At 48.0% G+C, this 16,855-nt stretch overlaps 1 protein-coding gene across 1 annotated transcript; it reads right to left on the bottom strand.

Annotated features, from left to right (window-relative positions):
• Nucleotides 1-394: 394 nt before the first annotated feature.
• LOC308344781 (trem-like transcript 2 protein) lies at nt 395-8,421 on the bottom strand (the record flags this gene model as incomplete). The annotated part of the gene is made up of 5 exons (XM_080806547.1): nt 8,358-8,421; nt 5,888-6,208; nt 1,945-2,362; nt 788-894; nt 395-489 (listed from the first exon to the last, which is right to left on the bottom strand). Exons 1-5 carry the CDS (start codon nt 8,416-8,418, stop codon nt 395-397), a joined length of 1,002 nt encoding a protein of 333 aa, XP_080662673.1. The 5' UTR covers nt 8,419-8,421.
• Between the last annotated feature and the right edge of the window lie 8,434 nt (nt 8,422-16,855).

Consider the following 16,855-nt stretch of genomic DNA (forward strand, 5'->3'; position numbering starts at 1 on the left):
GATGGGGAGAGGGCAGCCGTTCACCTGTCTGCTCCCCTCTGCTTCATAGCAAGGGGTTCCGAGGCCCAGAGGACCAGAGCTCTCTGTGTACAGCACCTTCAAGTCTTCCCCACCACCCAGAGGGGACCCAGGGCTCTGCGGCTCTGAGCTGATTCCCCTCGGTGGCTTCCCCTGGGGTTTCCTGCTTGGTACCCCCACTCTGGGGGCTGTCCCAGGTCCCCAGCAGTCCAAGAAGACTGAGCGGGTGAAGAGCAGCCTCTGGTTCTGGAGAGGACTGAGTCCAGCCTTGAGCAAGTCCTCAGCCCTCAGCTGGGTTCCAGTTCAAACAGACCCCCGTCTTCTTCCTCCTCTGGCCTCCAAAGGCCCCTCCAGGAGGAGCTCACGCAATCCATAGTTAAGTGGCCTCAGACCAAGCAGGCTTCCACGGAGGCTCCAGTCTTCCAAGTGGGTCCCTCCAGGGTCTAGCAGGATTGTTGCACACCCTGTAGCCTGTGAAGACAAGGAGAGAGATGCAGAGGGGCAGGGCTCCTGCCTGGGCCAGTCCATCCCCTCTTCTGGCTCTGCCTTCTGCTTCCTGCCAAGTCAGCCCCGGAGGGTCATGCCATGCTGTTCCTGCCTGCCTTCCCTCCCCCCACCCTCCTCCCTCGCCTGGATGCTGAGCAGTCCTTGTGGCTGGATGCAGGTGATGACATACCACTTGGGGACAGAGTGCAGACAGGTGCTTTGGCAAGTGTGTCAAGCCCCCGTGCTCTGCCCCCCGGAGGACGGGAGAGTGGGTTGTACTCACTTCCCCTGTGTCTCTTCTTCCAGAGCCCATAGACCACGATCAACATCAGAGACACTGGGAGGAAGATCAGCAATCCCGGGAGCACAATGGAATACGAATCCTGGTGCCTGAGGGGACAGGACAGAGCGGAGAGGAGGTGAGCATCCAGGTGACCCCACCCTTACCCATGTCTTTCTGGATGCCACGTAAGAAGAGCCGGGACCAGGAGAAGTCCTCACAGCCCCGGTGGGAGTGATTGCCTCCCTTCCTTGGGATCCAGCCATGGCAGAAGGAAGTAAGGAGCTCAGAGGTCAGGGGAAGAAGTCCCAGGTGGAGAAGGACATCTCTCCACTTTAGCACCTTCCCTCCATTGTTCCCCCAAACCTGCTCATCACTGAGGATGAGGACTCTAAGAGACCCCCATTTGTGACAGAAGAAACTGAGAGTCTTGCTCTCCTCATAGTGAGAGCCTCTCCTCATGGCCCTTCCCTCCTTTGACCTCTGAAGCAGATGTGGTAGGTGCATGGCCTGTATCCCCTTGCACCAGCCCTCAGCACCTCCATCTAAATTTTTTTCAGCCCTTGGACCTTCTCCTGTCAGTACAGTCCTCTTTGCCACTCATGGCAGGCAGCCCCTCACTGATGACCAATATGAGCAGTGTTGGTGTAGGAGCTGGTGTATTAATACCCCAGCTCCCTCGCCCTTCAGCTGGGAGTCTGATCCTGGGCCCCAGAGCTTCCTCTAGGCTTGTGCTCTGGTGCCCACAGTGGTGGCCAGCTTGATTAGGTTCTCTACCAACTGCTTCTCTGTCTCCCTTCCCCCTGCTCTTTCCAGTACTCCAGGTCCCAGAGGCTGCTTCTGGGGGAGCCCAAATTAAAGCATCCACCATTTCCCACTTTCTACCCCCAAGTCACATCCTTGTCCTGCCCCAACCTTCTCCTCTTCATCCACAGACTCATGCTGACCCATCTCCAACCCTCACTTCTCACTGCCATCCTCTATGTCCCCTCTCCAGCCTGGCATCTGGCCTCCCACGACCTCCCATTCAGCAGCAGGACAGACCGACCTCCTGAAAAGGAAAGCTCTGCTATCACATCTGCACCTTGAGGTCTATTCAGGCACCAATTACTGTTGCTGGATCTTGTCAAAAGCCACCCAAGCCCAGGACCCACAGGTACCTGACAGGGGATAATTTGTTGAGGAGAGACCCGCTGGTGTGGCACATTCCTGTGGTGGGTGATCTGGTGTGCAGATGCCCAGCCCTGGTGGAGATGGATGCTGGGGCAGCAGAGGAGGCTCTGGCATCGCTTGGAGACACAGTCACTGTCTGGGATTCCACGGTCCTCCTGGGCCCCATGGTAGAAGGGCCAGGGCTGGTAAAGCTGAAGCCTGTCATGGAGGTCAGTCTGATGGACTCTGAGGCAGTCGGGGGCATGAGACTGGTCAAGGTGAGGAGGCCAGGTGTGAAAACTGTCATGCTGGTGGTGAAAGGGGCATCAGGGCCTGAGGTGGGGGCTGGGCCCGATGTGACAACAATTCTGCTCTTGAGGATATTGACCAGCTGTCTAAGAGGAGTGCTTCTCCTGGTCGTGGAGGCTAAGGGGCCAGAGAAGGAAGAATGTTAGACTGAGTCGGGGGCTTCGCTGACGGGAGCAGATCCTTGTTTCCCCTTCTTGACCCTGGACCAAGGATTCTGTTCTGCTGTGTTACCAAATGTGGGCTTGTCAGGGAGAAGAAGTAGGCACAGTAAAGAAGGAAGAGGCTTTCCCAGTTTCTTTAGCTTTCCCTGTCAGGCCAACTCTCCTCCCTGTCTCCACCTCTCTAGTCACCTCCAGACCTTCCTTATTCCTGAACGCCAAAGAGATTTCTTCACTAGCATGTTGAACAGGGGCCTTCCAGGTGTTCCATAATTGGTGACCAGGGTCCAGAAATGAGGACAAGGAAGCACTGAAGGCCCACATTCCAAAGACCACCTCTAGCAGCAGGGTCAGATGCCCACCTTAGGAGCTTAAGAAGAGACACCTGCTCCCATCATCCATCCACTGAGCCTTTTACCTCACATTTTCTAGAAGGCTGGCATTTGGGTGGTGGAAGAAGAAGGGGTTGTAGGAAGCATGAGGTCCCATCTGTGGCGGTGTGGTGGAGTCTATCTCTGCAGAGAGCAAGAGAATTGGAGAGAGATGGTGGGGGAGAAAGAGGGCTGGCACAGGCTGCCACATCCCATGACTGTGCATGGCAAGGACACACCCCTGAGGGCTAAATGGCCACCATGGAAGGTACCCATCTTTCTGGGCAAGGGAACCCAGAACAAGCAGCACTGGTGAGAGTGGGGATGGGGGAAGAGGCTGACCTGGAGCCAGAACTCCCACATCATCCTACTCAGCAGTGGAGAGACCTCAAAGACCCCTCAGAGAACTCACGTGTACATGTCTTAGGAGAGCCAGCATTTAGACACCCACCTTACAGAGGATCACAAAGGGCTGGGTAGAAAAAAGTAACACCTAACAAAGAGGAGAAGGCAGGACGAGGTTACTGAGAAGAACCCCATCTTCCCCACCTGCCGGGATGAAGGAAAGGGAGTTAGGCAGCAGGCTACTACCCTCCTTCCTACTCTGGGTGGCTTGGGCCATAACCTGTGGTCTTCAAGGAGTAGAAGAGCATATATTGCTAGAAGATTAGAGTTTTTAAATGAGCTGAGGATTTTTTATTCCCTAATAACTGAAAAGGTCTGCTAAGTTGGAATCTCCCCAAATGGTCTTTTTAAAAGGTAGACCATGGGATTTGACAAGGGAGGGGGGTATATGCAAAGAGAAAAACAAAAGCATTTCATGTTTGTATTCCTGCAGATTAAGACTTTGATACACTCGATTTTAACTATTCCTTGGGTCTAAAGCAGAACTGGAGAGGGGGAATGAGATTTGGCCCCACATCTTAGAGACAGCAGTTGCCCTAGCTCAGTCACAACAGAAGAGGGGGATGCAGGTGGGTCAGGGGATGGGGAAGGGTCGATAACTCATGTCATCACCATTGGCTATTTTTTTCATGTTCTCTTGCTGGTTCCTCACTCTTTTCTATCTTATAAATGTGGGGGGACCTCAGGGCTTGGCTCTTCTCTCTTTTTTTACACTGAAGGGAGAACTTCTCCATCCCCTTGATTTTTTAACAGATTTTTTTGAAATATTATTCACATTCCACATACCACACCCATTTGTAGCACCAAATTCAATGACCTTCAGTTTATTCACAGAGTCATACAGCCACCACCACAGTCAATTTTGGAATATACACACCATCTCCAAAAGAAATCCCCATCCTTTAGCTATTAACCTCTACCTCTCCTTCCTTTCCCCCAGCCCTAAGCAACAACTAATCCTCTTTCTGTCTGTATAGAATTCTCAAATCCCCTAGACTTTAAACTATCTTCACAAAGGACTTCCTGGGTGGCTCAATCAGTTAAGCATCTGACTTTGGCTCAGGTCCTGATCTCAGGGTCGTGGGATAGAGCCCCTCTTCCCTCTGGCTCCCTGCTTAGCAGGGAGTCTCCTTCTCCCTCTCCCTCTGTCTCTGCCCTCCCCCACTCATACTCACTATCTCTCAAATGAATGGATAAAAAAAAAAAACTTTAAAAAAACAAATAAAAATAAACTATCTTTACAGGGATACTTCCAAGTATATCCCCAGCTCTGACCTCTCAGCTAAGCTCCAGGATTCACTGCTGCTCCATTTGCCCACCTGGGGTTCTAGGAGGTGTCTTAAACTTAACATGACAAAAGACAGCTCTTGATTTTTATCCTCCCAACTAGCATCTCTCCAGAGTCACCCTACCCAATAAATGGTACCAACATGCACCTTGCTGATGGAATAAAAAACCTTAGAGTCACTCTTGATTCCTCACTTTCATTCACCTGTCTTACCTCCAAAGTGTACAGTGTGGGCAGGAAATCTGAACATCACAGATTTGAACCACTTCTCTCCACCTCATGTCCTACTTTAAGACGCTCATTCTCAGCCAGAATACACACAGTGGCCTCTCGGCTCATCTCCTACCCTTCCACAATCCACCCTCCATTCCACCCACCCACAATCCACCTGCCATTATACTCTTTTTTTTTTTTAAGATTTTATTTATTTGACAGACAGATCACAAGTAGGCATAGATGCAGGCAGAGAGAGAAGGGAGGAAGCAGGCTCCCTGCTGAGCAGAGAGCCCGATGCGGGGCTCGATCCCAGGATGCTGGGATCATGACCTGAGCCGAAGGCAGCGGCTTTAACCCACTGAGCCACCCAGGCGCCATTATACTCTTAAAGACAAGTCACAATACACTCCTGTAAACACTCCAATAGCTTCCTGTTGTACTTAGAATAAAACCCAAACGTGACATTATAGACTTTAGGGTTGCTGTTTGACTCTCCCAACCTCATCTCCTGCCACTGTGCCCCACACTCAATATGGGGCAGCAACACAGCCCTGCCTTATACAAGTCCAGCTCTTTCTCACCGCAGGGCCTTTGCACATGCAGTATTCCCTGCCTAGAATATGAAGGACCCACATTCCAACAGGGCTAGAAAGCTCTTCTCACACAGGACTCTGCTTGATGTCATCTGCTCAGGGCGGTCCTCTCTGGTCTCCGGTGCTTCACTAGCTCCCCACCACCACCACTGAGTTACTTCCCAGTTTGTCACACTGCTTGATTTTCTTAAGAACATTTATTGTTATCTACAATTATTCTTCTGATGATGAACAATCGCCTGTCATCTCTCATAGGGCAGGACTGTGTCTAGTCTCTGGCACAGATCCAGGACTCGGTGAATGTATATTGAACAGATGATGGAATAAAAACAAAGCACAGAGAGCCCTAAGTTTGAATCTTGCCTCTGCCACTTGCTACCTCTGTGACCGTGGACAAGGTCAGATCCACAGAGGGTTTTTTAGATCTCATTTTCTTCATTGGTAAAGTGGGGGACAACAATGCCGGTGAAGATGTCAGTAAAGGAACCGTGAAAACCCTGTAGCACAACACGCCCATTGATGGATTATTCTTCTCACTACATCTGCTGTGAGTGGAGTACGGGGCAGGGAGGACATCCCTACCCTCCCAGTGCCCTGGCAGGCCTGCTCACCTGGAGACACTTCCAGCAGGAAACCCGTCAGGGGGTACAGGGTTCCCGAGCTGTTGCGCATGCACCAGTACCTGCCGGAGTCCTGGCGCCTGAGGGCTGCCATGGTGATCTTGACCACCTTGGCCTTGGGATCGTCCTGCAGCTGGTAGCGCGTCCCCTGTACCCAGCCCCGGGCGAATCCAGGCTCACACCGCTTCCTCCTGATTTTGCACCATACCTTGCCCTCCATGTGGTTTTTGCGGCTCTTGTAGGAGCACTGCACAGACAGAGTCTCCCCTTCAAAGTGCTGGACTTTAGTGTACACATTCTCGGCAGGGACACCTGGGGAGACACTGCTGGTGAGCAAGGTCTGGAGAGAGAGGGGGAAGGAGGCATCTCAAAGGTTGGGATGAGGGGAGAGGAGGTGGATACAGCACTGCTGTCATGGAACCAGAGTTCCAGGGAGAAACACAGCCCTGCTCTGAAAGAACTCCCCCATCTGAGAGAGGAGATGCACAGGCTCTGCTTCAAGCTAGCTGCCAGTCTGAGGGGGGAGACACAGGCCACTCCCTCAAGGAGCTTCCAGTCTTTTGGAGTAGACAGTAGCCCTACCTTCTGGAAGTTCCCAAACTAGGAGGAAGACAATAGTCCATGCTCTTGGTGAGTTCTAGGATGAAGATATAAGACTAGTCCTCAGGGAACTCCCAGTCTGATGGTTGAGACACAGGCACAGCCTTCAGGGAACCCCCAGGCTAATGGAGGAAACTCAGCCCTTAAACTCAGGGAGCTCCAACTGACACAGCCCCTTCTTTCATGGTATTTTCTAGCCCAATGGGAAGGTAATAGCCCCATCTTCAGGGTCTTGTGGGAAAGACCTAGGTCTTGTCCTCAGTGAGAGATATACAGAAGTCACAAAGTTACAAAATTCCAGAGCACAAACAGCTTAGATAGATAAGAAAATCCAATAGCTGAAAAAATTATGAGTAGTTACTTATTTCACAAATAACTTCATCATAGTTATCTTTTAAATAGCAAGGTGCTGTAGGTCATTTTCGGGGCGGTTTCATTTTAAAACATTCTAGTTGCATAAAACCTAGAGATTAAAAATGCTCAAACATGCAAATAAATTCCCAGCGGAGTACAAACCAAAGAACTATACAATTATTCACAGTTCATCCATAGCCTGTTACAGTCTCTGCTTAGAAATAAGATGTGGTCCGTGCATTTCACAATCCACAGCTGGCGGGGAGAGAGTAGAACTAGGGCTGGAGGTGGGGAATCAGGGGACAGGGAGAAGGACAAAGCTGTGATGGTCTCCCTCCATTCCACTGCCCACCGTAAGCTCAGCATTTATCCCTCTCACATCCCCCAGAGGCTGCCATTGACACACACACACACACACACATGTTTCTCCCCAGCAGGACAGAGTGGAGAGCACACATTTAGGAGTCTAAATAAATATGGGTTTAAACCCTGGTTCCACCACTGACTGACTGTGAGTAGACCCCATAAGTCTGCTTCTTTATCTGTCTCAGGTTGACTGTGGGAACTGGGTCCCAGGACTGTGCCTGGAAGGGAGGTGGTGCTCCACGTGCTTCCCTTTCTCAAATCCAGGTTGCTTCAGACTTCTCAAGTGGAGCCCAGAGCTGTGACAGCCAAGGACCCCACATATGACAGGAGACGTCTACCTGCTTCCACCCCAGCTGCACTATAGCTGAAACTTGTGCTAAGGCAGCACCCTGTCTGGACATTCCTTTGTCCTGTACAAACCAAAAGAATGATCCAACTCAGTTATCTGGCAGGTGAGAGATTTGGAGGACCCCACGATTGCTCCACACTTCTTCCCTGGCAGAGAGAGGGGGCTTTCTAGAAGTGCGGGGTCGGGCACTCTTGTAAAGGGTCTGTGTTCATTTGTGCCCACCTTCCACCCCTCTCACAGGTGGTGGCCAGAACTGAACAGGAGAGGGTAACTTGGTGACCATAGCAATAAGAAAGGCAGGACTGCGGAAGGCCCCCTCAAGGGGCATTTAGTAGCTATGGGGTGAGCGAGGCCTTCAAGGAGGGTTTCCCCTCAGGATAGGGGGATGAGGACAAGCGTATTGGCACAAAGCACTTAGCCAGTTAAAACACACACACGTGATGCAATGATTCTTGTAAGAACCAAACAGGGCTTTCTAGAGAAGGGAAGGAGACTTTTTGGGTGAGGAAATTGAGTGTCCGAGATCAGAGGTCCTGACCAAGCCTGGCAGATGAAGGGGACCAACCAGAGAGAGTCCAGAGCTTTATCTTAGTTTGTGAGTCCTGTGTTAGCTTTGCCTGGGGCCAGATAGTGGGATGTGATCTTCTTACTGGTTAGGAGCTACTAGGTTAGCCCCATCTCCCTTCTCCTCCAACCCCACAAAGCATCAAACAAGATTATTGGGCAAGGAAAAGCAGGGAGGGAGAATCCAGAAAAAGGCCATTCCCTCCCTCCTATGCCAGCTCCTCTCACCTGAGACAGGGCGCTGAAACCACAGCAGCCCCAGCAGCAACAGCAGGAAGGTGGGAGCCATGGCTCCATCCAGTTGGGGACAGTCACAGGCCAGCAGGGGGCCCGGGACACCTCGAATCCAGGGTTAAGGGCCCAGGCCAATGCAGGATGTGCCACTTAGGTCTGCCAGGGAAGGACCTGGCCTTCTCAAAGTGCAGTTGCCCATTTAGGGAAGTGAGGAAGTTGTGGGACCCACAGAGATCGGCAGACCGCAGGGCCCGCAGAGCATACCGAGGGCGGTGCTGGCTGTCGTTCACGCCCTCTTCCCCGAAGCTTCAGGCAGGTGTGGCTGCTCCACCCAGTCTGGGGCCCCTGCAGCCCACGAAGGGCTCTCAGGGTCTGAAGACTTCCAGTCCTTTCCGGGAAACTGCCTGGTGTGTGTGCCTCCTAGCTTGAAGCTGGGGATTGGTATAGGGGACTGGGGTGAGTTTTCTGGACCCTCAGCTACGGGCTCCCTGGGATTCCCTGGGCTCAGAGACCCAGGGGTAGGGGCTCGAGGCTGGAGCAGGGCATCTCGGATCCTAGGTTTTCACCAACACACATTCGAAAGGAGTTTTCTTGTCAACTCCATTCATTCATTTCACTCAGCCCTCAATGATGCGCTCCTTCTGGTGCCCTCTTTTGCCAAGTTCCGGGCTGGTCAGAACAGTCTCCCTCGCTCACTGTAGCAAAGAACCCCTTCCGAGCTCACAGGCAATCTGCTACAGTTAGAGGGACGGGAAAGAAAAATGCAAATTGTTAAGGCTCAGGGCATGGTTTGGGCTCGCGCTGTGACACGTGGGGGCCGCACGCGCGCGCACACACACATACAGAGAGAGAGAGAGACTGTCTTTCCTTTTGACTACTCACTTGTCTCCTTATCTTTACCCCTCTCTCGCATTCTCCTACCAACCAGTCTAATCACCCACCAGCTCCGCCCCTCCCCCGTCTCCCTCTTGCAGGCTCCCCTCCCCCGCTTCTCCAGAAGCCACGCCCCCAGCCCCCCGGGCCCCTGGCCTGGCCCCCTGCCGCATGCGCATGCCCACTCAACTTCCTTTCACTCAACCCTATCTCGCCCAGACAGCCACCCGGCTGCAGCCGAAATAACCCAGCATTTGGCCCAAGACCCCACCCTTCACTCAGTCGCGAGCTCTAAGAATCAGAAAAATAGAATTCTGACGTGCAGGAGCTGTGTCATCTGCTTACTGGGGGCGAGGGGGCCTACACGATTATGTGTTTCCCCCTACGTGCCTTTCTTTTCCTTAGACAGGAACATTCTTTTCCTTAGACAGGACTCACAAGTAAAAAGTCTTCAACTGAACTTGAACTTGCAAACACCAAACCAAGGAAGCTTGATTTCTGCTGACTCCAAAGTTTCAGTCTCTTAACTGACTCTATTCATTCATTCGTTCGTCTCTACAGTCTTACGCACCACGTGAGGTGCCAAGCATATGCGGTAGAGGAATGCCACTTTAGACCTCTCAGCTCCCAGAAGACCTGTTTCACTTTCTTCATTCACCCTTCCTGTTTAATAGGCCTTCCCAGTGCTCAGATGACTGCATTCAAAGACTCTTTGCCCTCCCAATGCATGGTGTCTTCCTTCCTTTCTTCCATCCCAGCCTTAAGTGGCTTCAAGAATGGGGGCGGGGAGAGAGGGTTCCTTTTACCTCTTGCAGGAACTTATTTCCTGGAATCACAGTGATAGCTGTGACGATAAAACCCAGCACTCTCATTCCACTGAGAGAGGAAGTATAAATTGGATTCATTGTTTCTTGAGGGAAATTTGGAAGTATTTATCAAAATCTCTAAAAATGTGTATACATCAGGCTTTTATGAACAAGATGATTTAACATAGCACTTTTTCTTTACATTTATTTTCCCATTAAAAACTAGGGCCTAATTTACATAGAGTAAAATTCCCTTTTCCACAGAGAAAACTCCAGATTCAATTTTCTTCAACTTCTTCAGTGAGCTGTACCAAATACATAAGATGAAATAACACCGATGTTACAGAAACTGTTGAAGATAGAAAAGGAGACATATCCCAACTTGATTTGTAAGGTCAGAATATCCTTGACACTAAAACCTGACAAGGACATTACAGGAAAAGAAAAGTACAGATGTACGTGCCTTACACACATAGAAACATTCCTAACAAACCAAAAGCAAATCAAAACCATCAATGTATATAATAACATAAAACAATATGACCAAGTAGAGTTTATCTCAGGAATGCTACCTATGTTCAACATTTGAAAATCAGTCAACCTAATTCACCCCATCACCAGAATAAAGGACAATTATGGGATTATCTCAAATAGATGCAGAAAAAAGAATTTGCACTACTCCCACCACCACCACGACCAATTCATAATTAAAAACTCTCAGCAAAAAAAAAAAAAAAAAAAGCTATAGAAGAGAGTGTCCTGGCTTTAATAAGGGACATTTACCAAAACCTATCTCTAACATTGTATTTATGGCAAATATGTTGTGTGTTGGCTGCATTTTCCTTAAGATAGTTCATGGTAGACGTAGATTCTGAGAGCTCAATGCCCTGGCCTTGCTAGATGGTCTGTGTTCTGAATATGACTCTGGGCTTTTCTTGTTTTATGGATGTAATATCTTCTGTTCCCTGAAACATTTATCTTTCACTCACAGGCAATTATCCTGTTTGTTCAATGTGATTTTTCTCTTAGGGTATGAATCTCCTCATGTATAGAGCAAACAGAATAATGGATCCTGGAGGTCACATCTTATTTGTGGACAAAGCATTTTGGAATAATTGTCTTCTGCTCACATTTTGGGCTGCCAAGGCATCTGCTTTTGCCATGTTAATTGCATCTGATTTTTTTTTTTTTAACTTCTAGGAATTCCTCAGTTTCTGGTCTGTTGATTACGACTTTTCTTATTTGCAACTTAACAATTTATTTTGGAGTAATTTAGCTTTTAACATATTCAGGCTAGGAGGAGAGGAAAGCTAGTGAGATTCGTATGCCATCTTGCTTAGTTCCCCCTACACATTTCAGTTCAAGGGCTTGCATTTGAGCCCAAGGAAAAATCCATAGGACTTTCAGGTAGTGCAGAAGTGAGAAACAGAGGAGAGGTGAGGAAGTGAGGTAGGTGCCCAGCTGAAGGGGTAGTGAGAGAGGGCAGGAGTCCAGCGAAAGAAGAAGCAGGCTGAGGTGAGGGAAGGTGTTACCTGGGGGCTGGTCCAGGAAGCAGAGTTGTTGACCAGATGCAGAGAAACCTTCCATGGGTGATCAGCCTGGAGGAGTTAGGGCTGGGGAGGTGGGTCTCAAGAGTGCTTAGTACTGGGATGAAGGCTCAATCAGATGAATGGGAGATAGAGGATTTCTCAAGAAGGCTTTCTTCACAGGACTGTGGCATGAGTAGTTAGGGGGGATCTCCCAATAGCTGAGCAGGGGCAGGAGACAGAGCATCTTCGATCCACAGAGGATGCACCCAAGAGTCCTGGGGCCCAGGCTGGTCTGACACAATCAGAAACTTCCATCACTGCTGTCCCTACAATATCCTTATCACCCTGAGGAGGGAGGATGAGGAGGAAATTCTAAATTGAGGTGACTCTTTTCCTCACCTTCTTTCCCTGCCCCTTCTTCCTACCCTATCCCTGTTACTGATCTCCCCTTTTATCCCCCTCCCTTCCTTTTGCCTAATTCCAGGCACCCTTTCTTTTCCCCTAAAAACCTGGCTCCAGATAGAGGTAGGGATCAGAGTTCAGTGGGGTGGGAGGGATAGAGCCAGGGGAGTAGAAACAATCCTACCAGGTCAGAAAGGACAGGGACATCAGGCTGAACCATCAGCAGGAGGCTACTGAAGCCAGAAAAGAAGAGCAGATATGCTGAGGTGGTGGGAGCATGGGGGAAATGGTAGGGATAAGGCTCCAGAATCAGAGCTAGGCAGACCAGGTGTGGGGGCCACACAGAGGGCCACAGGGAGGGGTCTCAGGAGCCATGAGTAGAGAGCCTGGGTTTTTGCCCTGTCTGTGCTCCTAAGGACAGTTTTGGGCCGACCACATGGGATCTCTGAGCCTCATTTCCTCAACTGTGACATTTTGGATAGCCCCTGAGATGCTTTAGGCTCTGAATTCCAGAAGGTTTCTCAGGGAAGGAGGAATAATATGCCTGTATATTCTCTCAGACTGTCCCTATTCCCAGTGAGCACTTTACTGTCTTCATTTTGCTGGTTGAAAAGATGTAAAGTGGCATTTCATGGTTGTTTTAATAGACATTTCCTAGATTACTAACAAGTGTGAATACTGTTTGCCTGCCTTCCGGATTCTCTCTACTGGAAATTGCCTTTCACATGTTCTACCTATTCCCACTCGGATTCTTATCTTCTTCTTCTCGATTGGCATGGATCTTTATATACTATAGATTGTATTGCTATATTACTTTAAGATATTTTCAGCTAATTTTTTCCATCATCTGCTTGATAAGTTTTCCTATAGTGTTATTCATTGAATAGAATTATCAGTTTTGATGTAATCAAATTAAATTTTTTTTGCATTACAATTTGTACCTTTGAAACTTTGTAGAAGAAGTCTTTCTTCATCCCTAGGTATTCATGTGTAGGGGTTTTTTCCTATTAACTTAATGATTTTATTTTTCACATATATGTCTTGAATCTGTCTGACATATAAAGTCCAATTTTGTATTTAATGTTAGGCAGGGATCCAGTATTTGGGGGGTTTTCTGATTTTTTTTAATATACTCTGTCAGTTTTCTCAAGGATGTCTACCAAATAAAGGGCCCTTAGCCCCATTGATTCATGGTGTTTCCTTATGATAAAGTATGTTCCTGTGTATATACGGAACTGTCTGGAAGTCTACCCTATACCGTTGTTTCATTGTCAGTTCTTGTTGTACCGGCACCACTGATGTCAGTTGTATTACGTACTAGTATAGCTTAACATTTGGTAGGGTGAGTCCTATCTTTTTATGTTTTCATAATTGACATAGCTGTCCATGTGTCTTTATTTTTCCATATAATTTTATAGTAAGTTTATCAAGTTTTTTAAAAATTTAACTAGAATGTGAGGGTGATCTGGCTGCAACATGTCACCCAGCTGACCACCAGGATTGATTCGGCTGATCTGGCTGATTAGACAGTTGTCCTCTTCCTCCCTCACCACTAACCCCCTTCCCCCCACCCACCTTCCTCCACCCACCTCCCCCTCCTCATCCCTCAGTTTGTTTCCCAGAGTCAAGTGTCTGTCATGGTTCATCTCCCTCTCCGATTTCTTCCCACTCAGTTTTCCTCCCTTCCCCTATGATCCTCTGTGCTATTTCTTATGTTCCACATATGAGTGAAACCATATGATAATTGTCTTTCTAAAGAATATACGTTCTATTTACTTAACTGAAGAGCCATATTTATATTGATTTACTCCTGTTGCTCCTTTAAACTTACCAGTATCTACATATTTCATCTCATGAGACAAGTACTTGCCATCCTTTCATGGTCTTCTGGTCTCTTCTCCTCACTCCGTGTTAATGTTGTCTGGAATATTACTTTTCAGTTGTCATGGATGTATTTTCTCTTTCTCTTCATTTTGGCTCTAGTTGCTTTTTGTTTGTTTGTTTAAGAAAAAATATATACTCTCCAAGGTGCTTGATCACACTATTTCCTCATCTCTTGCAGCATCTTCTGGATTTGTTTTGAGTATTTCCACCAGGTATATGTTCAGTGGGGATCTTTGCATGTGGCAAACTTTCTGAGGCTTTCAAAGTCCCAAAGTATTATGATCACATATTTGAATGACAGTTTGGCTGTATATAAAATTCTAGGTACAAAGTTCTTTTTTTCAATCCCTTAATAATATTACTCAACTGTCTTTTGGCATCCAGTGCTCCTCTTAAGAATTCTAGTGTAGACCTAATTCTTGTTCTTCTATAGGTGATCTGAAAGACTTTAGAATTTACTCTCTGTCTTTGATATTCTTACACTTCATATGATGAGTTTAGGGCTGTATGTGCGTGCGTGTGTGTTTGTTTCCTATTTTCCCTTCTTGGCAATATACGAACCTTTATGATCCAAGATCTTTTCTTCCTCTATAATTCTGAGATTTATATTAATTTTTTCTTCAAATATTTTTTTCCTTCCTTCTTTTTTCTTTCACAGGGATTTTTGTAACCATATGTTGGTACATCTGCTTTTCTATGTCTCTTCACTTGTCTTTGATTCTTTAATCTCCTGTGCTTTACAGGAACTTTCTAAAGGGAGAATTCCTGAGCTTTTCTTCTAGCTCACGCTCCTACTATATCTATTCTTTATATATCTTATATATTGTGGTCTTTATTTCAACCATAATATTTTTCACAAGTATTATTTTAATGGTTCTTGCTTTTGAATCATTAGTTTATGAATATACCCTTACTTCTTAGCCATACTGGCAATATTTACCTATAATTTTTGTGCTTTCAGTCCCCATAGTTCTTCTTCAGATGGTTTATGTTGTTTGGTATGTTGTTACTCTTTTAAGGTAGTAGTTCTCTTAAGGCACCAAGTAATTTTGGCTTCTGAATTCAGATACCCCTAGGGTAATCATATTCCCAGTCTAGTGATAAGGGAAGAAAGGAAAGCTAGATCCTTTTATCTCGTGAACTTTAAAAGTGGTACCTAGAGCATAAGAGTACCCCTTGTGTGCCAACATTGCTGTCATTCTCATTCTCTGGCCAGGGTTTCACCTTTAAACACTTTGGGAGATCCTCTTCAGTTTGTAACCCACCTACCTTGGAGTTGGGAGAAGGAAAGGGTTAGGGAGCAAATGCCCATAGGCAGCTGGCCAACTATCTTCTTCAGTCACCCATTGATTTTGTTGGGCTGCATGGTCCGCTAGAGCACCTGTGACCCAGGCTGATGTGGCCTACTTTTGCAATGAAGGGAAGGTCATAATGGTCTCAAAGCTCACAACTGCAAGAGTCAAGAGCAGAAATCAAAAGTTTCCTCTCACCTGTTTTTTGTTATGTCTCCAGCCACCATCTGCCCATTTGTGACCTCACACCCACCATTTTCACACCAATATAGCCTCTGGCTTCCACATTATGTTGGTTCCATTTGGTCTCATTCCAGAAATCCCATGTCTAGCAGACTTTTATATAGTTCCTCTAGAGTTAATGACCTCTATCCTCCTCCTATTCCTCTCTCCCCAGTTTTCAATCTGAGCCTTTAAGATGCCTCTATAATACCCTATACTTCAACCATCTTGGAAATAGTCCTTAAGTCCCCTCTTCCTAACTCAGAGGCTGCATGAGCTATCTGGCTGCCCCTTCCTAGGACTCTTCCTTCTGGTGACCTACCTGACCTACTTGAGCTCAGAGCCATTGAGAGAGGGAGAGCCAGAGATCCCCTCAAGAGAAGTGATCAGAACTAAGGAGGACAAAAAGAAGACAGTGACTGCCTAGGGAACTAGAAGAGCGGGTGAGATTTGCCTCTAAGAACCTTGAAAGGAAGTAGAAAGGGGACAAAGCCAGCTCCTCAGGCCAAGGGTAACTGATGCCTGGGATCTTTATAATCAGCTGAAGTCTAGTTTGGCACTGGCCCCAAAGGGGAGGTGTTTTACCTTAAGCTAATGGGAAGCAAGGGGCAGACCTGGGACACACAGATGCAGGGTCTTTCTGGACAGGCTTGCCTCCTGGAGCACCCAGCACACCCATGGCTATCTTCATGTTCAGGTCAGATTCCGCATGTTTATCTCCCAGGGTCTCAAGCCTAGCAAGCCCTGAAGGTAGCTTCCCACCAGCCCAGGCTCCAGAACCCAGGAGCTCAAACCACAGAAGCAGGCTTCCTTGGTGCTCCCTTCCCCAAATCTGAGGTAACCCAAGCTGCCCAGTCACTCTTCGAATACCTCACTGAGACCCCAGACCTACCTGTACTTGGTAGAAGCCAGGTGGGTGTCCACACAGGAGAAGTGGTTGGGGCTAAAGCATAAAGAAAGTAGACCATAACTGTCCACAGGCCCCGAAGACAGAATGGAGTCTGGCCCCAAAGCTGTGAGAGAAAGTAGGGGACCTGGAGATAGTCCCTCCGGGTCTGTTAGGATAGGGGGATCTGTGCCTAAGATCTGCACACCACTGCTATCGCTGTATGTGTGTAAGAAAAAAAGAAACATGGAGAGACACTCTGGGTTTCTGTCTAGTGTGCCTTGGGCAGATCTTTCCACCAGTTGGGGCTGGGACTATCAGCGTGAGGGAAGAGATCTTCCTTGGAGACAGGGCCCTCAATCCCCTTGGATCAGACCAGAAGATCTGGTGGGATCTGAGGTGATTGTAGCACATGAAGGGGGCAAGTGACAGTTATTCCCAGACCTGGGAGGGAGGGGAGCATTTCCTCAAGAAGGAAGCTCACCTGGAGATACCACCAAGCTGATAATTCTGAGAAGAGTGACCAAGTTGCTGGAAGAGTTGTAACTTCCACACCATTAGGGGGCACTGAGTCCTCCTCCCTCAGCTAAATCATGGT

The sequence above is a fragment of the Martes martes genome, assembly GCF_963455335.1.
Source record: "Martes martes genome assembly, chromosome: 6".
NCBI lineage: Eukaryota > Metazoa > Chordata > Mammalia > Carnivora > Mustelidae > Martes > Martes martes.